General features: G+C 40.4%; 1 protein-coding gene across 1 annotated transcript in view; it reads left to right on the forward strand.

Moving 5' to 3' along the window:
* The first annotated feature begins 17202 nt into the window (after nt 1–17202).
* LOC136857894 (sphingomyelin phosphodiesterase) overlaps nt 17203–27918 on the forward strand; it is an 86447-nt gene continuing 75731 nt past the window's right edge. The window contains exons 1-2 of the mRNA XM_067136937.2: nt 17203–17337; nt 25985–26286. Coding sequence (XP_066993038.1) covers nt 17268–17337; nt 25985–26286 — 372 coding nt within the window. The 5' untranslated portion in view covers nt 17203–17267. The remainder of the gene's footprint in view (nt 17338–25984; nt 26287–27918) is intronic.

Consider the following 27918-nt stretch of genomic DNA (forward strand, 5'->3'; position numbering starts at 1 on the left):
CAGAAGTGTTTGCAAGCTAATGATATATCAAGTCACTGATTGAGTCTGAAGCAGAAGAAGCAACTATCCCAGGGGATAACATGTTTACTAACAGAGCAAATTGTACAGAACACAATGAAGATTCATCTCACTTCTTCTTCTTCTTCTTCTTATTATTATTATTATGTGCGTATGGACCCAATGGATCACGCAAAGCTCTAACGATTCTGTTTTCTGAGTTGCCAAACAGCTCTCATCCTTTCTCCATGGATCCTTTTTCGTTCTTCTGTCCACTTTGCTCCAGTCTTCTTTTTCACTTCGTTCTCTGGTTGCACTTTCCATCCATTAATTTTTTTCCTGTAGAGGTTTCTGTCCACGGTGTCAGTTGAGTTCATCTGGGCTTTTTCCAGATCCTTCTTCACTTCCAGTACCCATGGAATATTTTTTAGATGTTCTATGTAGGTGAGAATCTTGTGTGTCAGTCTACTTGCCAGCAGTCCGTGAACGTGCCCATAAAATTTCAGACGTCTTTTGCGGATGTCTGCTGCAATGTTGAAAAGCTCTTCTGAAACTTTGCGTGACCTCAGTCTATATCCATCTTCTGTTTTTCGAGGGCCGAGAATTTTCCTCAGGATTCTTCTTTCTTCTTTTAAAATGTTTTCTAGGTCACCATTCCCATTTAGTGTAAGGGTCTCGCTGGCATATTAGACTTCGGGCTTGATTACTGTATTAGTGTCTGATCTTTGCATGGCGGGACAAGCACTTTTTATTGTATATGTTGTGAACCCTACCGTAGGCTTTCCAAAATTTTTGTACGCGAATTTTCTGGGCAGCCTTCTCGCCTCCCGTTGGTTCAAGTATTTCTCCCAAAGTGTGGTACTCAGTTGATTTGCCCATATGTCGTGTTCAAATTTTGGATGTCAAATTTTGAGCAGAAAAACTTGGTCTTTTCAAAGGAAATTTGTAGGCCGACCTTTCCAGCATATTCACTAAGGGTTTCAATTTGTTTAACGGCTGTGACTACATCTTCTGTCAGTATGGCAAGGTCATTTGCAAAAGCGAGGCATGATATCTCAATACCGTCTTTGGGTCGTCCTAGTCGTATGAGGCGCCAGTATCCCATGTCTTTCAGTGCCTTCTCCCACTCTTGGATGACTGTTTGGGACGACGTTGAAAAGAAGCGGAGATAAACCGTCACCTTGTTGGACGCCAGTTTTAATAGGGAATGGTTCAGAGATCTCCTCCATGAATTTAACTTTGGAGATAGTGTCAGTGAGTGTTGCCTTTATTATTATTATTATTATTATTATTATTATTATTATTATTATTATTATTATTATTATTCATACACTTCTCCACAGGAAATATGGGTAGTAATGGGGCACGGGATGCACCAAGTGCCTTACATAATTAAAGTATTTACACATTATAATACAAACGTTGATGTACAGGTATATACAAAACTGTAGATCACGGGATCTTCATTCTTGCGAGAGGAACGATCGCACAATGTTTCATGTTGACAGGAGGACAGAATGTTGCATAATTCTGTAGATGTTCGGTGGAAGACCCAGTTCTTGCAGACTCTTGTGAAGTGTGTGTGGAATGAGGCCGTTGACTGACAGAATCACAGGAACTATTCGTACCAGTTTCATCTTCCAGATCCTCTTTATCTCTTCTGCAAGTTCTTTGTACTTAGAGATTTTTTCACTGTACTTCCTGTCAATGTTGGTGTCATTGGGGATAGCGATGTCAATAATGAAAGTCGTCCCAGTTTTCTTGTTTACCAGTATGATGTCTGGCCTGTTATGGTTGACTGTTTTGTCTGTCACTACAGCAGTGTCCCAGTAAAGCTTAATCGACTCGTTCTCCAGGAATGGTGTTGGATGGTACTTGTAATAAGGGATACGCTCCTGAATTAATTGGTTTTCCTGAGCAAGTGCCTGGTGTATGATTCCCGAGACATGATTGTGTCGTCTCGTGTATTCTACGGGGGCAAGTACTGGGCAGCCTGCAGTGATATGGTCGATGGTCTCGAGATGAACAGAGCATCGTCTGCATTTGTCGGAGAGTACGCTGGTGTCTTTGATGATGTACTTTTTGTAATTGTTTGTAGCTATTACTTAGTCTTGTATAGCAACTGCAAATCCCTCTGTCTCCCCAAATAAACGCCCACTTTGTAACCACATACACGACACATTCTTGTCTATGCTCTGTTGGTTTAGATTGCTGTAGTATTTTCCGTGGAGGTTCTTCTCTCGCCATGTCCTTTCTTTCTCCTGCAGGGATACTTGGTGATTTGTATGTGGGGCAGAGGCATTGTATGGATACAGAACAGTGTACTTGTCAGCAAGTACTACAGCTTTATGGAGAAGGCTGTTTTCTTGCTTTTTATGGAAGTATCTCCTTAGGTTCTTTATCTGATTCAGGAGCATGACTTAAAGATCCAGTACTCCTCGGCCTCCCGATTTTCGTGGGAGAGTGACCCTTTCCATGCATGAATTGGGATGATGTAATCTATAGGTGGTGAGCAAAGTTCTCATTTTTCTTTGTATGCTGTCTATTTCTGTTGCAGACCATTTCAGAATTCCGAATGAATAAACAAGGGTTGGAATAGCGTATGTGTTTATTGCTTTAATTTTGTTCTTAGCATTTAGGTAGCTGCGCAAAATCTGATGCAACCTCGATGTATATTTATCAGTGAGTTCCTGTTTGATTTTCTTGTGCTCCAGAGTTGTATTCTGAGCAAATCCAAGGTACTTGTATGTCTCTGTTTGTGTCATTCCTTCAATTAAAGATCCAGTATGGAGCTCATATGGTTGGGAGTTTGTGTACCGACCACGTTCAATTGTTAGCAGCTTACGTTTCTTTACTCCCAACGTCATTCCCACATCAGATGAGTAGGAGTCTATTATATTCAGCAGGGCGTTCATTTGTGTTTCGTTGTGCGCATACACTTTCAGATCATCCATATAAAACAAATGAGATATTCTGTGTTTCCCATTGTTATATTTAATATCAAATCCAAAACCAGTAGCTTTTAGAAGATTGGATAGGGGATTCATTGCAAGGCAAAACCACAGAGGACTTAATGAATCTCCTTGAAATATACCACGTTCAATTTTAATTGTGTCGGACATGATACATTTATTTTCTGTCTTAGTGCAGAGCATTGTCTTCCAATTGTTCATAGTAACTTCAAGAAAATGAGTTATGGCAGGACTGATCTTGTACAAATGAAGTACTTCTTTTAACCATGAGTGGGGAACTGAGTCAAATGCTTTCTGATAATCTATATACGCTGTTTACAGGTTCCTTTGTGAGTGTATTGCCTGTTGTGTTACAACGGAGTCTATGATTATCTGTTCTTTGCACCCTAGTGATGACTTTTTGCATCCTTTCTGCTCCTCAGTCAGAATGTTATGGTTGCTGATATGTTTATACATTTCTTCTGTGAGTATGGATGTAAAAAGTTTGTAGACGTTTGTAGACAAGTTATTGGTCTGTATGCTGATGGATCTTTAGCATTTCCACCTTCCTTAGGTAGGAGGTATGTAATTCCTGATGTAAGAAATTCAGGACACTCTTCAGGATGATGCATGAGATAAGTGAATTGTTGGGCTATTTTCTTGTGGACGCAAGTGAAATGTTTATACCAAAAATTTTGTATTTTGTCTGTACCTGGTGCTTTCCAACTTTGAGTTCTCCTGACAGCATTACTCACATGACTTTCTTCTATGGTATCAAAACTCATTTCTGCATAACCATTGTTGTTTTTCTCTTCCTTAATCCATGTTTTGTTTGTATTGTGGACTGTGTTGGTACACCAAATACGTTTCCAAAAGTCTTCCGTGTCCTGCATACTTGGGGATTCTTCTGCCTTAGTTTGCCGATTTTGCTTGAGCGTTCTGTATAATTGGCCCTCATTCTTGGAGAAAAGGTTGTTTTGCATTTTCCTAGCTCGAGACTCTTTGTACCTCCAAATAAAGTAGAGACAATACGCGACACTTACGGATTTCGCCTTGCTAAAATGGGAGACAATTCGACGGTGGCGCTCCTAGTGACTTGACCTGAACAAATCGCGCTAAATTCAAATATCAATGGAAATGTATATACGGAAATGGATAAGTAAATTACGTATGGAAAGAAAGTGGTATTGAGATATTAACTTCGAAGTTGCTAAAGCAATTCTGGATAAATGAATGAAAAATTATTTAAAAGGTTATTATTCAAAGACTGAAATTAGACACATAAAGAAGATATGAAATGGGCTGCTGTGAAATGGCTTGATCTTTCATTTATGCATTACTTTTTTAGCTTTAGCATTCCTGCCTGAACTTTAACGGTTGGATTTGTCTTTTTTCTCATTTAAAAAACATTGTATGATCACATTAAGACACTTATCAATAAAAATATCGGCACATTCCTTACACACATGATGCAGTGAATTAACATTTAAAAGCTGGACGATTTTCCTCTTAACATGAAGCCTACTAACAGAAAGAAAATCTATAAAATTCCAGCTTTAATCTGAGAAGAGGGATTAAAGAAATAAAAGTATGAAAATGTTGTCGATAGTGATGCTTTGAGGAATATTTACGTACAATTAGAGTAAAAATGTAACATACCCTTGGCTGTATAGTCGAGGATTTTTTAAAGTCACTGGCCTGGAAATGATCTGAACAGATCTTATAATTCTTATATAAGCGTAATGTCCCTTCTTTCTTGTACACCTTATCCAAATCACTTCTGTGACATTTCAAAACCCACAGATCACACCTACAACAACACATCGGTATTGAAGGTTAACTGTTGCACTATACAATAAAATATGCGTATTACATTTTATGCCAGTTAAAATATGGGTCGAGCAGGTCAGAAGATTATGAAGTACTATAAAAATCTCTGTCACTGGAAGAATATATATGCAAACACAATATTACTTACATGTTCTTGTCATGAGGGAACCTGAAGAACGACCGCGCATTTTTCTCTATTTCGTAATTACTGCAGCCAAACACAGCACATACCTTTCCCCTCATGTTGAGAGGAGATATCAAGGAATGACACTTGCTATTATTTAATTATGTCACCTCACTGAAAACGCATAAATAACACCAAAAACTTCACACAAAAATACACGTGCTCTTATGAGAGAATCAGTACTGTTCAGGTCTATCCGCTAGAGTGAGCTCCAATAGCTGTCCCTCGATATCTCGCTCAGTGCTGTGTATTGTCTCTACTGTTTTTGGTACCTCCTGTGCCTTGCTGCTTTCGCACACAACTTTTGTTTTTGGGTGTCAATGTATTCTTTGACCTTTTCTCTGTGCTCGGGTTCATTTGTGTGGGTGTTAATTTTCCTGAACACATTCCTCAAGTTTCTGTTAGTTTTCGATTTCGTTTTGTTACAGAGGTATGCGGAAAGTTTACCAATGGTTTTTCTTAGCTCTTGGATATCACTTTGTAATCGACGTTGCCATGGTGGAATGTATTCTGAATCTGCGTTCTTACAAGAGCTTCTGGAGATGGGTATTAGATTTTGGTTGTTCATCCTAACCACAGTTACTGCTGCGCAATAAACGAGGGTGTTTGTTTCCTCTTTGCTACTGTATTCTTCTATATACTGCTGTAGGATGTTATTTACAGTACTTACAAGGTTTTTGCTCATTGGTGTTCTTCGAATTTTGGGCAGTTTTGGTCTATAGTTCACTTTGAGACCCACAAACTCCGCCATCGCCTCTTTAAACATGTCTTCAGCACGACGTGCTTCATCAGCAGCTGAGAAATCACCAGTTTCTCTTATTTCCACAGATTTGTCTTCCTGTGGTTCTTTTCTTCCAGAATCATCCTGACGAATTTGAGGCATTGAGATGTGAGTTGCCTTCACTGCTCGGCCTCGTAGCTAGAATTTTAGCAGCTTCTTCCTTAAGGTTTTGAATTATTGTGGCAGGAAGTCTGTTGTTGGTTACTATCGTACGTCTTTGGTCTGCAACTCTTTGTTCTGTGACAAAGGAGTACTGGGGGAATTTGTCCACAAACAACCTGTGCACATCTTTCCTGTACGTTGTAAGGTCTTTCTCTAAGTTTGTAGTTATAAAGTAGGAGCGCATTATGAATTTATTCATATCATCTGTCCATTTCAAGCGCTGCCTCGGTTTACCTGCCTTGGTGGTCAGCTGAACTTCTGAAACATCTTCGGCAGGAGGAGTAGGTAGCTGTTGAATTCTCCTAGTTGAATTGTCGGCTGTAGAATTTTCGGGTGACCCGACATGTGCCCGCCTGATCAGCATCATGTCACTGGTGGCTTGCCTGCTGTCACGCTCAGCACCAGGTCCAAGCGTGCCCCGACGACCCTCGGGTAGCGTCCTTTTCCGAGGCTGATTTCTATTATTCATTTCCTCCATCAATGATGGGTTGCATTTTATACCTACTGCCAGGATTATTATTATTATTATTATTATTATTATTATTATTATTATTATTATTATTATTATTATTATTATTATTATTATTATTGTACCGGGCAGTACACCTCCGCGCCACTAATTCAAACATTGTGCCAGTTGAAACTCCTCTACTGGAGGAAGCCTGAACTTTAACAACCATGTTAATTCTAAAGTTTCTCAGAAGATGTCCCTACTGTAAATTTTGAAGTGTTCTGAACTATGTCAGTTTCGATTCATTTTTGTTTTCTCTGTAGCAAGAAGTGTGAACATTCTCTTCTAGATGGCACCACTTAAGAACTACAATTGTGCACCCTAGTGCGAAGCGAAGGAACTTTTTTTTGAAGAAATTTTGTAGTCATAAGTTTGTTATTTGTTAAATTTCTTTCTGTCATTGTTTGAGTTGGCAATGTTAATCCGTTCGTTCCGCCAGTTTTGAAATTAGCCAATCCCGAATTTCATAATTTATTTTTCGACCAATCGGGGCTTTCTTCCCCAACCTGCTCTGTAACTGTGTTCGGTAACCAATAAAATTTTGTGGGCGGGTTGTAATCATTCATGAAACGTCTCGAATCTTCCACGAGGATATATAAACTGCTGTTTTTCTGGTCTTGGTGCCACTTCAGTAACATCTTTCCTAGTGTGATTATATAGCAGGGGGCGGGAAGCACCCCTTTCTTCAGGCGGCAGTTCATCCATCAGGTAATGGCCTTTTAATAACTTCTTTGTTTGCTAGCTCAGCAGTTTAACCCTCGGGGCAGGTTCGAAACTTTTACCATGTAACCTTCCTTTAAAATGTAAAAGACACTTGGTATAAAGTTCTGTCTCTTTAACTACAAATTGGGATAGAGAGTGCCTAACCCTCTCGAGCTCCCACTCATATTGTTTTGAGGTGACTACATTTTTATAACAGTTTCCCATCTCTTCGTAATGTAATAAAGTTATATTTCATGTCACCTCCGTTGTATGGGATTAGCTCTTGCATAAGCAGCCTAGGGCCAAATTAGGTTTTGATAAAGTGTATTAGGAGTGCTGAGTACGCCTCCACTCAAGTTGGTATTTTGGGGCCATGTCATTGTCCTGTTTCTTTACTGAATAGGCCTCAAGAGGTTGGGTATTTTTACCCCTGTTTTTATGTGTCCGGAGGACAGCTTGAAGGTGGAGTTTGGTGTGGCCGTTTATGGGCTTGAACTTTGAGAGTGGATTGCTCTTTCTTAAATTTGGGTTCTGTGTGCCTCGAGGAGGCTTTACTGGGTAATTGGGAGCTAGTGCTCCTTTGTATGATTGGGGTTTTCTGCCCCTTTATTGAACCTTATACATAAGTAAAGTTGGGCTCTTTGCTCAAGGATTGTGTGTCTGGGGGCTCGAAGCCCAAAACCTTTAACAAATTGTAATTGTACATTCTTAATTGGTTGATAGGCTACTGAATACCTGTTATACTTGTTATTTCTTGATCTTGAAAAGAAAATATAACCTTGTTAAATTTTAAATTAACTTTAATTTCGTAAGTTGAGACCTATTCATCCCAGCACCTTCTTTCACCTCTAACTACCATGGAAATCTCCGTAACAAGTGGTAGCAGAGCGTGGTTGAATGGGTCTCAATTTAGCCCCTTTTGACGGCTAAACATTGCCTTGCTTTCGAACTCTAACAATTTTCTCAGTTGCTGTAATTTTTTTTATTTTTCTTGTTTCAAAATTTTTCTGTCATGTCCGGCCCTCGCGAGGTTCTTCATCCTTTCTATTTGCGTAAAGAGGAATTAATTTATGAACTACCTCTTAGAAACGTTCAATCTGGAGGCACGGTTGCGTTGGATGCCAATAAACTTAAAGATTCCCTTGATTTGCCTTTTACCACCCCAACGTTGGGAGAGAAAGAAATTGAAGATGCTCTCTCCACGATCAATGACAATCCTACTGAGCTAGCATCTGTAGTTAGTTTTTTTGAAGAAGGGAATCCATCCCGTAACCAACTTAAACGGGTACAAGCTCGACTATTCCATTTTTACAGTAGGCTCAATGATTTATTGTCTTTAAAGTTGAATGACATTCAGAGAAAGGAGGCTAGTGCCATCATTGAAAATATTTCTAAATTGTCCAGTACTGTCGGTCAATTGTTATCGGGGGTAATGACTCCCAAGGCCAACCCGCCCATGGCGGTAAACACTGTCAGTGAGGAAACTTCTTCCAAAGGGGAAGAAAATGGCACATCTGCAGTTGCTCAAAAGACTCCTGCCCATTTAGAATCCGGCCCTGATCATCGGCCCTCTGTTCCGCCTTTCTTTTTGAATAATGCTCCCTCCGAGCCTCCGTCACCCCCTAGGCAAGTACTTACTATGTCACCTGGGTTCAGTAGTTTGCCTCATCCATTAGCCATGTTACTTATGGGTATTTCTAAGTTTTCGGTTAACTCTACCAGTGATGTAATTTCTTTTTTGAGATTCTTGGTCGAATTCCAGGATCATGCTCTAGTGTTTTCCCTCTCTGCTTCACAAATCCTTCAGATTATATATCCATATGCCATAGGGGTTCTCTCAGACAAGGTAGTTAGGGCAATTGCTGAACAGTCATCCATAGAAGACTTCCACGTCCATCTGTTAACTAATTTTATTCCGGCTCGAGCTAGGTCATCTCTAATTCAGAAGTACTACTATAGAGTGCAGCGACTTGATGAAAACCTGGCAGACTTCATACAAGACATCAAATTCTATACCAGGGTGTTTGCTCTTCACTTCCCTGAAGAGCAGATTGTTCAGGCGATTGTGGAAGGGATTTCACCATCCTACAGGTCATACTTGTGTTTTGCATCGCGTCCTCAAAATTTTGCAGAGCTAGAAGCATTGGCTGTGTCAGCCGAAGGAGTCAGATACGCCGATACCTTGCGTGTCGCGAAAGAACCCCCTCCATCCTCTAGTAGTTTTCGGCCTCCACCTCACCGACCCATCACACCCCGTAAATGTTACGCTTGCGGGTCGCCCGACCATCTTCGCAATAAATGTCCATTGATCAAATCTAGTAGGAGCAGGTTCATCCCAAGGCTGCTTTAAATGCGGTGCGTTCTCCCATATTGCCAAGAACTGCCCTAATACTAACAGCACCCCCTCTTGCTCAACTTTGGGTGCAACTTCCAACAAAAATCAAAAGTGACTAGTGGCTTCGGCTGAGTCGATCAATTCTTCATTCCGAGGCTCAGCCCCAAGTAAAAGGGCCGAATTCCCAAGGAAAACTCAGGCTTCAAATTTATCTTTTGAAGTCCCAAAGAATGTCTTAGGATTGCGGCGGATACCCCCACCCTGTGCCTTTTCTCAAAATTGAATTAAATAATGAACCTGTGACTGGTCTTTTAGATTCTGGCAGTGTTTGTTCCATTATCTCGGCCGAATGGTATTCGAAATTGAAATCTGTTTGTAAACTTCCTGCCTATTGCTCGACTTCGGTTCAATATGTTTCGGCTAATTCTTCTCCATTAGAAATCTTAGGCTCCTTAAATGTCAAAATTCATATTTCTAAATTTACTTGGAAAATTAAACTGTTAGTGGCTAAGCACTTGTCTTGCCCCATTATATTGGGAGCAGACTTCATGTCTCACACTGGTCTGGTGCTCGATCTTCAGAGTAAGTCGTGCACGTTCAAATTTGCTTCTAATTGTAAAATCCCCTTATTGAAATGTAATTCTGTATCATGTTCATCTGTTTCGCCTACCCAGGATGAGATGTTGTTAGACCTTAGACATCTACCTGAGGAGCAGGCTGATAGTATTCGTAAGCTGTGTCAGTCGTTTCCAGAGGTGTTCTCGGATACTCTCGGTGTTACTGACCTTATTGAATACAAGATTGAGGTTACGGATTCGATTCCTGTCCGTTTTCCTCCTTATAGGCTATCTCCACCTAAAATGAAGGCGCTGAAAGAAATCGTAGATCAGATGCTAAAAGATGGTATTATTCGGCCCTCTAAGTCGGCGTATTCTTCGCCTATTTTCCTAGTCCTGAAACCCCAAGGTGGTTTCAGGCCTGTAATTGATTATAGGGCTCTCAATCGGAAGGTGATGTTACAATCTGTGCCCCTTCCAGACCTTCACTCATGTTTTTCATGGTTTCGTAAGGCTAAGTTCTTTACTATCCTAGATCTTAACCAGGCTTATAATCAGATACCGTTAGCAGAGGAATCTAAACACCTGACGACTTTTGCCACCGATTGGAATTTGTATGAGTACAACCGTGTGCCTTTCGTGATCCCCATGGGAGCAGCTGTACTTACGAGACTGCTAGATAGGGTCTTCTCCGACATCAAATTTAAGTACTTGTACCACTATCTTGATGATGTTGTCGTATTTTAGGAGACTTTCGAAGAACATCTAGATCATCTAAAAGAAGTTCTCAATCGCCTTCGTAAGGCTGGGTTAACTGTGAAGTTGTCCAAGGTCGCCTTCGCTAAGCCTTCAATGTCATTCCTAGGGCATAGTGTGTCGCCCGATGGTGTTGCAGTTGATCACTCGAGAACACAGGCCATCCGTGATTTCAAGCCTCCCAAGGACATCAAAGGTATGGCTAGGTTCATTGGTATGGTGAATTTCTTCAGGAAATTTATTCCAAATTTCGCCAATAGAGCGGCCCCCTTGAACCATCTTCGTAGGAAAGGCGTCAAATTTGAGTGGGGACCTTCTCAACAAGCCGCTTTTGAAGATCTCAAATTAGCTCTGTGTAATGCCCCTGTTCTGGCCCCGATTCCTCCAAGAAATTCATCGTCCAAACCGACGCGTCGGCGGCGGCGGTAGCTGCAGTCCTTCTTCAAGAGACTGAACTAGGGAGGCGACCCATCGCCTATGCATCTAGGACTCTATCGGCTCAAGAAGCCAAATATTCCATCTATGAGCTCGAAGGTTTGGCAGTCTTATTTGCTTTAGAAAAGTTCCGTCTCTATCTGGAACATGTCAAATTTGACTTGGAGACTGATAACCAAGCCTTAAGTTGGGTCTTAGGTAGGCCGCGTCGTACTGGTCGTATAGCCCGGTGGGCCATCCGCATTTCGGCCTTCCAGTTTGATGTTAGGCATATCAGAGGTTCTGAAAACATGGTTGCTGACGGACTAAGCCGTATGTTTTCTAATGATGTAGAGACTCCTGATCTGGATGATAGTTCGTCACCTCCCGTGTCCATACTATCTCAGGTTAATGCCATCTTAACAGATGCTCCCATGCTCTTTAGGGATGTTGAGAAATATCAACGTGAAGATCCGATGCTGGCTCCGATCATGGAAACCCTTTCTTCTGGGGAACATGTTGTCCCTTATGTTCTGAGGAATGGTGTTTTATGTTGCCCGTCAAGGCATGATAAAAAAAATGAAAGTTGTAGTTCCAGCTGTTCTTGTGCCAATGATCTTCAAGTACTATCATGAGACCCCACTGGGAGGCATTTAGGCATCTTCAAAACCCGAGAAAAGATTTGTGAAATGTTCATTTGGAAGAGTATGGACGGAGAAATCCGTGAATTGGTAAAATCTTGTAAATCATGTTGGCTTAGTAAACCCACTATGTCAACTAAGCAAGGGCTTTTGTCTTCTCATCAAGCGTCGCGCCCCATGGAACGTCTCTACATCGATTACGTAGGACCCTTCCCCCAGTCAAAGGGGAATGCCAACAAGTTTATCCTTGTATGTGTAGATGGTTTTACAAGATTTTCTTGGTTATTTCCGCCTAAGCTGGCTACCGCTCAGTCCACCATTACTTGTTTAAATTCGATCTTTGCTTCTTTCGGTCTGTGTCAATATATTGTGTCTGACAATGCTAAGGCGTTCACATCTAATCTGTTTCGTAAATTCTGTTTTGATCTGTCCATATCTCATGTAACTACTTCTGCTTATTATCCGCAACCATCTCTGGCTGAACGGGTCAATCGTAATCTGAGGTCGGCGCTGATTGCCTATCATCATGAAGATCATTCTAGGTGGGACACGTCCCTGCATTGGTTAGCTTTTGCTTTGAATTCGGCGGTTCATGAATCTCATAGGTTTACTCCAGCTTCGTTGATGTTCAAGTTTGTTCCTAACACGCCCCTCTCTAACATTTGGTCTCTGAGAGACATTCTACCTGAGACAATAGATCCAGATAATATTAAAGATCTTTGGAAGAAGGCTAAAGCCAATCTTAAAGTGTCTCATGAAAAGGTTAGGGAAAGATATGATCGTGGACGGAGACCCACCAATTTGAAGGTAGGTGACCAGGTGATGGTCAAAAATTTTGTTCCCGCGGGCAAGCTTGCCCCCAGATTTCATGGGCCGTGCATAATTCTAGATTTTCTTACGCCGGTTACGTTGTTATTAAGCAATCCAGCCACCGAGAGGATATTTAGGGTTCACCTGTCCCAGGAAACCTGTGTAATTTACGCACTAACTTAGCTCGGTTTTTTTTTTTTTTTTTTTTACATTTGGAAAGAAATCTGAAGGTTATATTTTGGTTTCAGTTTGAGGCCTTCTGCCCTTGGAATTATGTTCTTTGTTTCCTAATGTTCATTGTACAACCTGCCCCGACCAGCTAAACTGCTATCCTGTCCTTGCCATGGCCATTACCACGCTCCCGTCTCCTGCTCAACAACACAAGTGGCTAATTAAAATGAAATAAATATTTCCACGCCGCTGGCCCCTCAGCTCCACCACAAGTACTGTACCCAAAAATCATTATGCTCCAACAAATTCTGCCGCCGAGGTCTTAATGTTGCAGTGCCCCCGCAGCCGTGCGGCGCTGTGCCGCTACTGGAGTAGAGCACGGGCCCGATCTACTTCATTGAGGTCAACCAGTGTACGGCGAGCCGGAGCCCTCCTCCTGGCCAAGGCTGATGTGCGGCGCACCTCCTGCAACTTGCCCGCGGTCTGTAAACATTCGCCGCGGGTGCGACGTGCTTCAGCACCACTACCCCTCTCATGGTGTGGGCGAGCGGTATCTCAGGGTACTTGAGGGGTCCGAGCGGCCTCCTCTGAACACAAACAGCGGCGGCCGGTCTGGCTGTCAAACTTAATCAACATTGAATGTACTTAATCAGCTACATGGACATTCCATTTCTACTATTACTACATTTTTGGATTCAACTGCTATATTTGGTGGACTTAGAAACTCTTTTTTTTTTTTCCTTTCAAGAATTAAAAGTTTTTCCTTCTGAATTCAACTACTACAAGCATGAAGACATTACATCGGCAGCCCTGAAGATGGTTTTCCGTGGTTTCCCATTTTCACACCAGGCAAATGCTGGGGCTGTACCTTAATTAAGGCCACGGCCGCTTCCCTCCAACTCCTAGGCCTTTCCTATCCCATCGTCGCCATAAGACCTATCTGTGTCGGTGCGACGTAAAGCCCCTAGCAAAAAAAAAAAAAAAAAAAAAAGACATTACATCAAAAGTTACTACAAAGAATTTTGAAACTGGATCCCATCAATTTAAGAAAACTTGTTTGTAAATCCTTCTGCAATTAATTTCTATATCAACATCATAAACCAAACCAAACCAAACCCCATGGCACTACAGCCCTTGAAGGGCCTTGGCCTACCAAGCGACCGCTGCTCAGCCCGAAGGCCTGCAGATTACGAGGTGTCGTGTGGTCAGCACGACGAATCCTCTCGGCCGTTAATCTTGGCTTTCTAGACCGGGGCCGCTACCTCACCGTCAGATAGCTGCTCAATTCTAATCACGTAGGCTGAGTGGACCTCGAACCAGCCCTCAGGTCCAGGTAAAAATCGCTGACCTGGCCGGGAATCGAACCCGGGGCCTCCGGGTAAGAGGCAGGCACACTACCCCTACACCACGATAACTTGGACCTTATTTTAAAACAAAAGTTGGTGTTCTTCTGTGTTACCCCTTGGAAGGACTTTTGGGGGGGGAGGTCTGTACCGGGCGGTACACCTCCGCGCCGCTAATTCAAACATTGCACCGGTTGAAACTCCTCTACTGGAGGAAGCCTGAACTTTAACAACCATGTTAATTCTAAAGTTCCTCAGATGTCCCTACTGTAAATTTTGAAGTGTTCTGAACTATGTCAGTTTCGATTCGTTTTTGTTTTCTCTGTAGCAAGAAGTGTGAACATTCTCTTCTAGATGGCACCACTTAAGAACTACAATTGTGCACCCTAGTGCGAAGCGAAGGGACTTTTTTTTGAAGAAATTTTGTAGTCATAAGTTTGTTATTTGTTAAATTTCTTTCTGTCATTGTTTGAGTTGGCAATGTTAATCCGGTTCATTCCGCCAGTTTTGAAATTAGCCAATCCCAAATTTCTTAATTCAATTTTCGACCAATCGGGGCTTTCTTCCCCAACCTGCTCTGTAACTGTGTTCGGTAACCAATAAAATTTTGTGGGTGGGTTGTAATCATTCATGAAACGTCTCGAATCTTCCACGAGGATATATAAACTGCCGTTTTTTTGGTCTCGATGCCACTTAAGTAACATCTTTCCTAGTGTGATTATATAGCAAGGGGCGGGAAGCGCCCCTTTCTTCAGGTGGCAGTTCATCCATCAGGTAATGGCCTTTTAATAACTTCTTTGTTTGCTAGCTCAGCAGTTTAACCCTCGGGGCAGGTTCGAAACTTTTACCATGTAACCTTCCTTTAAAATGTAAAAGACACTTGGTATAAAGTTCTGTCTCTTTAACTACAAATTGGGATAGAGAGTGCCTAACCCTCTCGAGCTCCCACTCGTATTGTTTTGAGGTGACTACATTTTTATAACAGTTTCCCATCTCTTCGTAATGTAATAAAGTTTTATTTCATGTCACCTCCGTAGTATGGGATTAGCCCTTGCATAAGCGGCCTAGGGCCAAATTAGGTTTTAATAAAGTGTATTAGGAGTGCTGAGTACGCCTCCACTCAAGTTGGTATTTTGGGGCCATGTCATTGTCCTGTTTCTTTACTGAATAGGCCTCAGTAGGTTGGGTATTTTTACCCCTGTTTTTATGTGTCCGGAGGACAGCTTGAAGGTGGAGTTTGGTGTGGCCGTTGATGGGCTTGAACTTTGAGAGCGGGTTGCTCTTTCTTAAATTTGGGTTCTGTGTGCCTCGAGGAGGCTTTACTGGGTAATTGTGAGTTGTGCTCCTTGGAATGATTGGGGTTTTCTGCCCCTTTGTTGAACCTTATACATAAGTAAAGTTGGGCTCTTTGCTCAAGGATTGTGTGTCTGGGTGCTCGAAGCCCAAAACCATTAACAAATTGTAATTGTACATTCTTAATTGGTTGATAGGCTACTGAATATCTGTTATACTTGTTATTTCTTGATCTTGAAAAGAAAATATAACCTTGTTAAATTTTAAATTAACTTTAATTTTGTAAGTTGAGACCTATTCATCCCAGCACCTTTTTTCACCTCTAACTACCACGGAAATCTCCGTAACAATTATTATTATTATTATTATTATTATTATTATTATTATTATTATTATTATTATTATTATTATTATTATTAATGCAAATAAGGCCTCCTACTCTATGAGCCCTATGTTAGGCTCCAGGTTTCTAACAAGGAATGCAAAAATGACTATGTACAATAGTCATTCGACCAGTACTTCTGTATGGTTCCGACCGAGACATGGAGTATAACGTAGAAAGAGCAGCAGCAGTTGCAAGTCTTTGAGAATAAAGTTTATAGAAAAACTTTTGGCCCATGGTTCTATCTTGTCTCACAAAGCTGGCAGAAGAGATCTCAACAACACACTATAATGGGTGTGATAGGATCCAACAGACTGTGCTGGGCTGGATATGTAAGATCTATACAGGGGATCTCTTAATGGAAAATGACCTTCAGGAAGACCTCGAAGCACCTGGAAGAAGGAGATCAACAAGGTATGCTGGACCCTCCAAATTGATAACTGGGAAGAGCAGACTCATGATCGAAAAGGATGGAAGGGCATTGTGAGATTGGCACGGGAACTTCATGTCCCTCAGAAGCCTATGGAGTGAGTGTATTATTATTATTATTATTATTATTATTAGAGCCTCCATGGCTCAGGTGGTAGCATGCCGGCCTCTCACCGCTGGATACCGTGGTTCAAATCCTGGTCAATCCATGTGAGATTTGTGCTGGACAAAGCGGAAGCAGGGCAGGTTTTTCTCTGGGTACTCCAGTTTTCCCTGTCATCTTTCATTCCAGCAACACTCTCCATTAACATGTCATTTCATCTGTCAGTCATTTATCATTGCCCCAGAGGAGTGCGTCAGGCTTCGGCAGCCGGCACATTTCCTATCCTCGCCACTAGATGGGGGCTTCATTCATTTCATTCCTGACCCGGTCAAATGACTGGGAACAGGCTGTGGAATTTCATTATTATTATTATTATTATTATTATTATTATTATTATTATTATTATTATTATTATTATTATTATTATTATTAAATTTTATGCTCCAGAAGAGTTGTGCAACATAAAATGTTTGCTGAGGACTGCCGTAGACATAAGACCTAGGGGACAGCCAAGTGCAAGTTGGGAGAACAGTGTAATGAAAGACGTGAGGTCAGATATACCGGGGAGTGATGACAGAGGTGTTTGCAAGTAATTGATATATCAAGTCACTTATTGAGTTAGAAGAAGAAAAAGCAAATATCCCAGGGGATAACATGTTTACTAACAGAGTGAATTGTGCAGAACATATGCACATGATTTATGGCATTGTAATGTGAGGTGACCATGATGATTCTTATAATCAATATGGCATTACCTAACAGAATGAACCATACACTGGGATTCTTATCATATCCATACATTGAATCTGGCAACTTTATCATCTGCAGATAAAATCTCAACATATCTATTACTGATCACCCACATATAAAATTTAATCACATTGTCTGTTCTTCTCCACACAGACAGGCACAGTTATGTGGGTACCTTCTCTCATCATTGTGGTCCTATTCATAGGAACCACAGTTTCCATTTCATATGATCCAGGTAAGTTTAAGAATGAAATGTAAGTCATTTTCTCATTTCTGAAATACTACTGCTAATTATGGGCTGAGTGGCTTGAATGGTAGAGTGGCAGCTTTCTGGGCCCACGGTGGTGGTTTTGATTCTGGCTCAAGCTGGGGGTATTTGGAGGCGATCAAATATGCCCACCTTGTGTCGGAGGATTTACCAGCACTTAAAAGAACTCCTCTGGAACAACTTTTCTGGCACCTCGGCATCTCTGAAAACTGTAAAAGTAGTAAGTGAGATGTAAAACTAGTAACATTATTGTTAGTATTACTTTAAACTGAATTACTCTCTGTTTCCCAAAAATTAAAAAAAATCAGTGTTGATTACAAACTGAAATTTGATTTTTTTCCAAATTATGTAGCATCTATCATTTATTTATTGCTCAGTTCTATGGCTTGAGGGATCAGTGTCCTGGCCTTCTGGTTTCAGGGCTTCATTCTTGTTTGGATCATGGGATTTTAATCATAAACAGTTAATTTTCTTGGCTTAGGGACTGGGTTTTCATGCCATTCCCAACATTCATTCAACTTTTTCTTTAATGATATTTTTCGGGGCGTCGACCCATCTGGATCTTTTGCCCCTACTGGCACCATATTGTATGAACGTGAGTGTAATTGGAATGGCAGTAGTGTGGAATGTTGTGTGTGAAGAAAGGAAGATTATGGACGTCACAGCCAGTCCCCAGGCCAGGGATATTAATAATTACAATTAAAAATCCCTGACCCGGCTGGGAATCAAATCCAGGGCCGCCGGGTGACAGGCGGACGCATTGCCCCCTACACCGCGGCACTGGACTTCATTCAACTTACACACTACATATAATGCTATCCTCCACCACTATAGCATGCAGCTTCTTACACATGACAGACACCACCTACCTTCATCAGAGGGTCTGCCTTACAAGAGCTGCATCCGGCTGTAATATAAACAAACAAACAAACAAATTCCATGACGCCTACCAAGTGACCGCTGCTGAGCCCGAAGGCTTGCAGATTACAAGTTGACACATGGTCAGCATGTCAAATCCTCTTGCTGTTATTCTTGGCTTTGTAGATCAGGACCACTATCTCACCATCAGATAGCTCCTCAGTTATTATCATGTAGGCTGAGTGGACCTCGGATGAGCTCTCAGATCTGGGTAAAAATCCCTGACCTGTTCGGGAACCGAACCCAAGGCCTCCAGGTAGAGGGCAGCCTCACTACCTCTAGAATGTGGAGCCGGTAGACCATTAGTATCATTAAACAAATAACATATTTATTCAATATTGGGAAGGAACCAAACACGTAATAGGACAAAAACTACGACAGGTTGGCATGGAAAGAGAGAAAAGTAGAAAAATGAGTGAGAGAGAGAGACAGAGAGACAAATATAAAGGCACAAAAGGGTAGGATAATCTCCATACATGGCTGTCTTCAAATAGATTGGCTCTCTCCTCCTCAGTCCCAATCTTCTATATGCATTTCTTCTCAACCTCTGGTGAACAAATAGTTTTCCTCTTATCCTACACTTCTAACATCAAGACTTAAGATCTGTCGAGATGAACCCTCACTGAGTGTTGAAGCCTACCTTCCTGATGAAGCTAGGAAGCAGAAACGAGTTTATCAGGGGGCTGGAAAGAAGTGGGTGTGAATTGATGAGGAGAGAGCCAATCTCTTTGAAGAAAGCAGTGTATGGAGATTGTCCTTCTCTTTTGTGTTTTCATGTTTGTCCTTATCTCTTCTTTTTGTTGCTCCTTTCCACACTGTAGCCTTCTCTGTGGATCAGCGGTAGAGTGTCAGCCTCCGGATCACAAGATCGCAGGTTAAAACCCAGCAGAGGTGGCTCGATTTTAGAAAGGTGGAGAAATATGTCTGTTGGACACACCTTGTCGTACGATGTTGGCATATAAAAGGTCTCTAATGACACATTTGATGTTTACCTGACAAAATTAATAAAAACTCAACCTTTGACACTGTAGAGGGATTTGGTTTACTATGCCATCTAGTAGGGCTCAAGTGAAATGGAACATTGAAACCAACGAGCATTCATTCAGGTGGTGTCAAATAAAAATGTGTACATACAGTAACAGGCTGTACAATTATATTATTCATTGTTCTATTATGTGTTCTTGGTTTCATCCTTAAAACTGTCCAACTCTTCCCTCATACTTCTTTATCTCCATTCTCACCCACAGCCCCCACACTTGCATCCCTTAGGCATTCTTTACTCTTCTTTATCTTTCTATGTGTTACTAACATCCTTATTAAATTAGCCATAAACTGTATGCTGACTGCAGCAGTAACATGGGAGTTCTGGGAGTGTTCATATAGCCCCACGTGGAAGGTCGTGACATGGCTCTGAACTGTGCTGTATAGTTATATAATCATTTTTCATTATTGTATTGCCTGTTGCCGAAGTTCCGATAATTTTGTATTGAAGTTCAGGGTGATTTTGGGCATCACTGGATCATGAACCCAAGTATTCATGTAGGTATTATTAAGGACTAGAATTTGAATAAATGCCCACAGAGATAGAATAATGGACCATCCCTGTATTTTCCTACAATGGATGAGGAGAAAATTCACCAAGACTTAGCATCCCAGTGTCCAGGATCAAAGATTTGTCTTCTCAGTCTGCGTTATTGAAGGTGGGGAAAAGCTACATTCAGTGTTCATGTGATTGCTTGGTTGGCTATGAAGAGCGGTGTGAAAGTGATTTGTAGACTACTTTTAAGTCTATCACACAGCAGACGGTTGAAGATTGTGTATCATTTTCTTGAACTCGTAGACGTCCATCAGCTTTTAAATGTGTCTTTATTCTCTTTCATTCCTCAACTTGTTGAAAATGTAATGAATAAATAAATGTATGAACAGTGAAGAGACATAACAGTTTGTCTGCGTCTGGGAAGTGTTCTTTATTGGCATTACTTCGCTCTTTAAGTGAAATTCTTTACTAGGCCATGGATTGTTAGATTTAACCTATATTTGTCCTTGTGTAATAATTAGAAAATTACAACATACTTTTGGGTTTTATGTTCACAAGATTCTAATGTGTGAATCTTATGAATCATTTTTCCACTTAGTGTGTGGGGAGTTTATAGTAACATATTGGCATGCCAAAATATTGTTCAAAAACAAATCTGCTACAGCAGTGGACTGGGGAAGACATTTATTTCACTGCCAATGAGGAAAAACATCATCGAACGTCTCAAAAACAAATGAGAGTCTATGCAGCCTATATTTCAATTATAAATTTCTCATGTTGTTGTTTGGGTCATCATTCCATAGACTAGTCTGATGCTGCTTTCCATGCAGCCCTGTACTGTGCTAACATTTTCATTTCCACATAACTTTTTTTTTTTTACAAGGTGCTTTACGTTGCACTGACACAGGTAGGTCTTATGGCGATGATGGGACAGGAAAGGGCTAGGAGTGGGAAGGAAGCAGCCGAGGCATTATTTAAGGTGTAAAAATGGGAAAACCATCTTCAGGGCTGCCGACAGTGGGGTTTGAACTCGGTACCTCTTGAATACTGGATGCTGGCTGCACTTAGGCAACTGCAGCTATCGAGCTCGGTTTCCACATAACTACTTCATCCAACATTTGCTCTAATCTATGTAACTTACAACGGGTGGTTGTTTTGTCCGCCCTGTCAATATATTATCAATAGTTGACTTTTTTTTTTTTACAATGTTTTACGCGTACATGATTCAGGAGCCTTCCATGTACGTGTAAAACATTGTAAAAAGTCAAGTATTGATAATATATTGACAGAGCGCACTAAACAATCACCTGTTGTACATGATTGTTACAAGTCAATACGGACCAATTAAGGACAAATTTGTTGATTTTCTAATCTATGTGTCATATTCATACCCTTGTCTACTGTTACTCTTCTTGCCACCTTCACTTTCATCAAAAACCAAATGAAAAAGTGTGTCCTATTATTCTATCTCTTTTTCTGGTCAAATGTAGCCAAATTGATCTCCTCTTACCAATTCGATTCGGCATCTCTCTATTTGTAATTCGATCTACTCACTTCACCTTCAGCATCCTTCTGTAACACAACATTTCAAAACATTCTTATTTCTGAGCTTAGTTATTGCCCATGTTTCACTTCCATACAATGCCATGCTCCAGGTGAATGTCTTCAAAAGCATCCTTCTATATCAATGTTCGGAGTGAGCAATTTCTTTTCTTAAGACAGGTCTTCCTTGCTTATGCTAGTCTACATTTTATGTCCTCCTTACTTCTGCCATCGTTAGTTATTTTACTTTCCAAGTAACAATATTCATCTATTACCTTTAAGACTTCATTTCCTAATCTAGTATTTCCTGCATCATAACTTGACTTTCTTTGACTGCACTCCATTACTTATGTTTTGGATTTATTTATTTTCAACTTGTACTGCTTCTGCAAGTCTCGGTCCATACCATTCAGCACATTCTCCAGATATTAAGTAGACTCAGATAAAATAACAACATTGTAGGCACATTTCAGAATTTTTATTTTCCTCTTTGGATTGTGATTCCTTTCCAAATTCCTCTTTGATTTCCTTTACTGCCTGTTCTCTGTAAGCATTGAAAAGGAGAAGGGACAAACTGCAGCCTTGCCTCACTCCTTTCTGGATTGCTGCATCATTTTCAAAGACCTCGATTCTTATCACTGGAGACTGATTTTTATACAGATTGTAGATAATTCTTCGTTCTTGGTGTCTGATCCCAGTCGCCTTCAGAATCTCAAATAACTTGGTCCAATCAACATTATCAAATGCCTTTTCTAGATCTACGAATGCTATGTGCGTGGGCTTGTCCTTCTTAATTCAGTCCTCTAAGATCAGACGTACAGTCAGGATTGCTTCACGTGTTCCTACATTTCTTCTGAAGCCAAACTGATATATTCCTAGCTCAGCTTCAACTTATCTTTCAATTCCTCTGTAAATAATACGTGTAAATATTTTGCAGGCATGAGCTACTAAACTATTGGTGTAGTAGTTTTCACATTTGTCAGCACCTGCTACCTTGGGAATAAGCATAACAATATTCTCTCCAAAACTGGATTGTATTCTCCTGTATCATACATTTTACACACTAAATGGAATAACCCTACTGTACCAGTTCCTAGTAAGACAGTCATTAATTCTGAAGGTAAGTCATCAATTCCAGATGCCTTTTTCTTATTTAGGTCTCTCTAAGCTCTGTTGAATTCTGACCGCAAAATTGGGTTTCCCATTTGATCAGTATTGACACCCTCTTCTTGTTCGAGAACCTTATCATCTCTTTCTTTCTCTTGATACAATTGTTGGATATGTTCCTGCCATCTTTCTGCCTTGTCTTCTTTCCCTTATGACTTTTTAATATTCAAACACCTAGCCTAGTTTTCTTTTCTCCAAAGGTTTCCTTGATTTTACTCCGTGCAGCATCTAGGTTTCCTATGACCATACAATATTCAACATGCTTGCACTCTCTTTCAGCCATTCTTCCTTAGCTCTCATGCACTTTCTATTTACTTCATTCTTTAAATGTCTGTATTCTTTTCTGCCCTCCTAATTTTTTTGAATTCTTTTACTTCCCCTGTTGACCAAGTGAGTTGGCCATACTGTTAGGGCTGCACAGCTGTGAGCTTCCATTCGGATGATATTGGGTTTGAAACCCATCACTGGCATCCCTGAAGATGTTTTTCACAGTTTCTCCATTTTCACATCAGCCAAATGCTGGGGCTGTACCTTAATTAAGGTCACAGTCACTACCTTCCCAATCCTAGCCCTTTCCCATCTTCTGTGCAAAAAACCGTTGATATGTTAGTGCGACGTTAAGCCACTAGCAAAAAAGAAAAAAGCTTTTGCCGTTCATCAGTCAGGTCTAGTATCTCGTGAGTTATCCACTGATTCTTACTTGATCTTTCCTTTCTTCCTAACTTTTCTTCAACAGCCTTATTGATCTCATTCTTCATCACTGTCCATTCTTCATCTATTGTGTTTCCTTCAGCCTTTTCATTTATTCTTTGTGCAACATGTTCCTTGAAACAGTCTCTCACACTCTTTTCTTTCAACTTGTCTATCTCCTTGTATTCCTTCCTTTCTTTAATTTCTTCAACTTCAAATGGCATTTCATGACAAACAAGTTGTGGTCAGAGTCCACGTCTGCTCTGGGGAAAGTCTTTCAATCCAACACCTGATTTCTGAAACTCTGCCTAATCATAATGAAGTCTATTTGATACCTTTACCCCCTTTTTTGCTAGTTGCTTTACGTCGCACCGACACATACAGGTCTTATGGCGACAATGGTATAGGAAAGGCGGAGTTGGAAGGAGGCGGCCGTGGCCTTAATTAAGGTGTGAAAATGGGAAACCATGGAAAACCATCTTCAGGGCTGCCGACAGTGGGATTCAAACCCACTATCTCCCGGATGCAAGCTTACAGCCGCGTGCCCCTAACTACACGGCCAACTCGCCTGGTATTTGATACCTTTCATTGTCTCCAGCTCTCGCCTTTATATACAGCCATCATTTGTGGTGTTTGAACCAAGTATTAGCAAGGACTAAATTATAATCAGTGCAGAATTCAACCAGCCGACTTCCTCTTTCATTCCTTTATCCCAATCGCAAATTCTCTTAATTACCTTCTCTTCCTTGGCCTACCACTGCTATCCAGTCTCACATAACAATTACATACATATTGTACTAAATTGTCTATCTCTTCATATATTCTTTTGATTTCTTTGTCATCTGTTAAACTAGTAGGCATAGAGACCTGTAATATTGCAGTGGGCATTGGCTTGGTGTCTCTCTTGACAACAGTAATCCTCAAAGATATAAACTTCATTGTTTTCCCATACTGAACTGAGATTACAGAGATAAGATTTAGTATGGTTCAACCTTTTCAATACAAATTACAAGTTGTATAAGAAGTTATCTACAACATTTAATTAATAGTGGTACTGGTTTCAACATATACAAATGTCATCATCAGCGTAAATCATACAAATCACACATGTGACATGTAGGGATTCATGTCTTCATCCAGTATTTTTCACCAAATGAATACATTGATTAAAAGTTTTAACATGCTTAGCTGTACATTAGCCGTACATTCAACCTTTTTTTTTTTTAACGCTCCCAGCTTGTGAAAGTCTTTAGTTAGAAGTTTTTTTTACTGTGTGTTAAGATTAAAGTGATACACTTATAGCAAATATATAATAATCTGATCTTGCTGATCTGTTTACATACAAGTACCCAAATCATCACACGTCATTTTTCAATTGCTAATAAAATCTTTAGTGATCATTTGTCAAGTCATTAAAACCACTTGTTATTCAAATGTCGTCCAAGTAAGAACAGAAAGTTAGTCGATAACACATTGCTTGTGTAATGGACCTTGTGGAACTATGCGTTTGTATATCTCATAAAGCATGTTGTCCTTGAAAGGCTTATTACACTTGTTAAAATTTACACTGAGACATACATAAAATTGAATGTTGTCATCTAAATACGGTAATTGTTTGCCCTTCCGTTCTTCTCTTTGGGCGTAATACAGGTGATCTAAAATTTCTCAGTCCGATCGGGAAGATTTAAAGAAGCCTGAAGAGGAACCAAAGCCAAGGAGGAATAAGTTTTAAAGTTTAATGGGCCTGGACAAGCTAATGGTGCAACTTTTCTTCTCTTATCATTTTCTTACATTTCCTTTTATTATCGAGATAGTTCCTTTTGCTTTCTTTTTTTGTCTCTGTTCCATTTATGCCATGCTTTCTTCTTTTCTTTCACCACTTCTCTCACCTTCTCATTCCACCACAGTGTCTCCTTTACTTTCACTCTTGTCAATGTTCTACCACGGGCATACTCTGCCCCAATTACAAATGCCCTTTTGAAAGTTGTACCATTCATCTTCCACATTTCCCACTTCAGTAACTGGAATTTGTTGTTCCATTCTCTCCCGAAATTCTTCCTGTACATTCTTCTCTCTTTTAAAATTTCCACTTTCTCCAATCTCAATTTTGCTGTCACAACTCTATGATCTCCATCGAATACTTCTCCTGGTAAAGCTGATACATCCATCAACTGTCTTTGATTTGTTTTTTCCACCAGAATGTAAACAGTTACTGACTTTATTCTTCTGTCACTCAAGCCATATCCTGTAATCAATTAAAATCAATTCACCCTCCTCTGTCCCATCGTCTTGTCCCCTAAATCTCTAATGGATATTTAAGTTATTATATTGGCTAAGATTACATTTATACTTTAAAAATAAGAAAATACAACTATCTGAGTTATACTAAATGCTTAAAAGTCCTCCATTCAATAACAAGCAATGATTGAATCCGTTAAATGTTCCTAATGTTCCTGTAATTCAATTTTCAGGAACTTCACATATTTAAAGTATTGTGTTCTAGCTACTCTAAAAGAATAGGAATTTGATTCATATCCTCTATCTGTTCATATTTCCTGTAAGTAGAAGCCATAGCAGTAAAGAAACTATCTACACCAAATTTGCTAATTCCAGGAAGCTGTAGATAGAATACAAGGTGCTCAAATTTCTATTACTTTTCATGTGGGTTGTTTAAAATAATCCCCAGATCCTTTTAGATTTATAATGCTACAGCAAATGATATTTTATTCTAAACCAATTCTTTTGAAATCCTTGTTTCAGAGAGGAGAAAAATCTCGGAAGAGTTCTACAATGAGCATCTCACATACAGAGCAACACATCACATCTCACCAAGATTTCAAGATCTTATTGATGAACTGTCTTCCCCTGTCAGAGTAAGAATGGGAGAGGAGTTTCAGATGCCAATAATTTGTGACTTATGTGATGCTGTTGCTGTGGCTCTGCTTAAGTACTACCATTCTGCAAAATCTCCTGAAGACTTTCGTGATGTGATTCTTGATATATGTGTTATACTGAAAATTCAAACACAAGAAGTGTGCTCTGGAGTTATTGATCTGAACCTGGTAAATGCATGACTGTCTTGTCATTATTATTGACCAAAGATTAGAATACACAGATTTTCTCTTGGTGGAAATGTTTCTAGAGAGCCATGTCACTTCTTTTACAATGTACGTGAGTTACGTGTAAATAATCTTTCATGTGTTCTGAGCTTTTCAGGAAGCTTCTTGTTGTATGAGTGTTAACTCAAAAACTGTGGATTGAGATTATATCATGCTTATAACTTGTTAATAATCTTCTGTGTATTCCAAGTTGCTGAGGAAACTTCTAGTTATATGTGCATTGACTTAGGTGAACTCTGAAACCTTGATGTACCAAAGACACCTGTTTCTGGTTATCCTTGGGTAATATGCTGTAATGACCAACTCGTATCAATATAATTCTTAAACAGAAACTTACCAAGGACTCAAGGACTTCTAGATGTTAATTGTAGAAGCTTCCAAGTATCTCGTATTAATACCTCTTTTTTACAAGTTGTTCTACGTCGCACCGACACAGATTGGTGTTATGGGGATAATGGGATAGGAAAGGGCAAGGAGTGGGAAAGAAGCAGCCATGGCCTTGATTAAAAAAACAGCCCCAGCATTCGCCTGGTGTGAAAGTGGGAAACCACAGAAAACCATCTTTAAGGCTGCTGACAGTGGGGTTCGCCACTATCTCCCAAATGCAAGCTCACAGCTGCATGCCCCTAACTGCACGGTCACTTGCTCAGTGTATATTAATACTATGTTGTAAGAAACCAGAACTGACCAGAAACATCGATTATATATAAAGAATACTGTGAGAATTATTTGGTGTTGCTGTGTTGTTTATGTTATGTACAGTAGACTCTCGGCTATCGGGCCTTACGGGGTGGATGGTCAAGCCGGATAAGTTTAAAGCTGGATAGCCCAGAGTTCTGTAAATATTCTCTTCCAACCCCAGCCATACCATCTTCTAACGGGCAAGCCTTTCCTGTTAAGTGTTCATGCCACAAAAAAATGCTTTGTCAACTTGTTTATGCTTACCTTTCAACATCATTTTTGTTACTTTCATTCCACTACCTTGGGCAACACACCACTTTTCATTGTCTGCCTGATATTTCTTCCACTAACTCCAGAGCAATAGTTTTGGCTGTTACCCCAGAATCTAGTCATCTTATAGCACCTAGTTTCTCATCCATAGTCACTGTAACATTTTTTTTCATTATCACCCATTTTGCAATCTTCAATTAAAACACAACGGAGCGCACAAAATGACAATTTACCAGTGTACGCACTTAGGACACCCGATAAACAATTGATGAAACAGCTGCTCTCTCCGTGTGTTCATTGTTGTTTGTGAGTGCTGAAAGAGGGCTTCTATGTCTCATTTGTTCAAGAGGTTTTTTTCTAATAATTTATTCAGTACACACGTGTTAACCATACTGTACTGTGCCTTATAATTGTGACTCCAGTGCCAGAAACACAAGATATGCATAATGCATTTTGAAAGATCACATAGCGTTCTAGCAGGAGCCGCTTGCTTTTTATTTTTTGCTAGGGGCTTTACGTCGCACTGACACAGATAGGTCTTATGGCGACGATGGGATGGGAAAGGCCTAGGAGTTGGAAAGAAGCGGCCATGGCCTTAATTAAGGTACAGCCCCAGCATTTGCC

This window comes from Anabrus simplex, chromosome 1 (genome assembly GCF_040414725.1).
Source record: "Anabrus simplex isolate iqAnaSimp1 chromosome 1, ASM4041472v1, whole genome shotgun sequence".
Taxonomy (NCBI): Eukaryota; Metazoa; Arthropoda; class Insecta; order Orthoptera; family Tettigoniidae; genus Anabrus; species Anabrus simplex.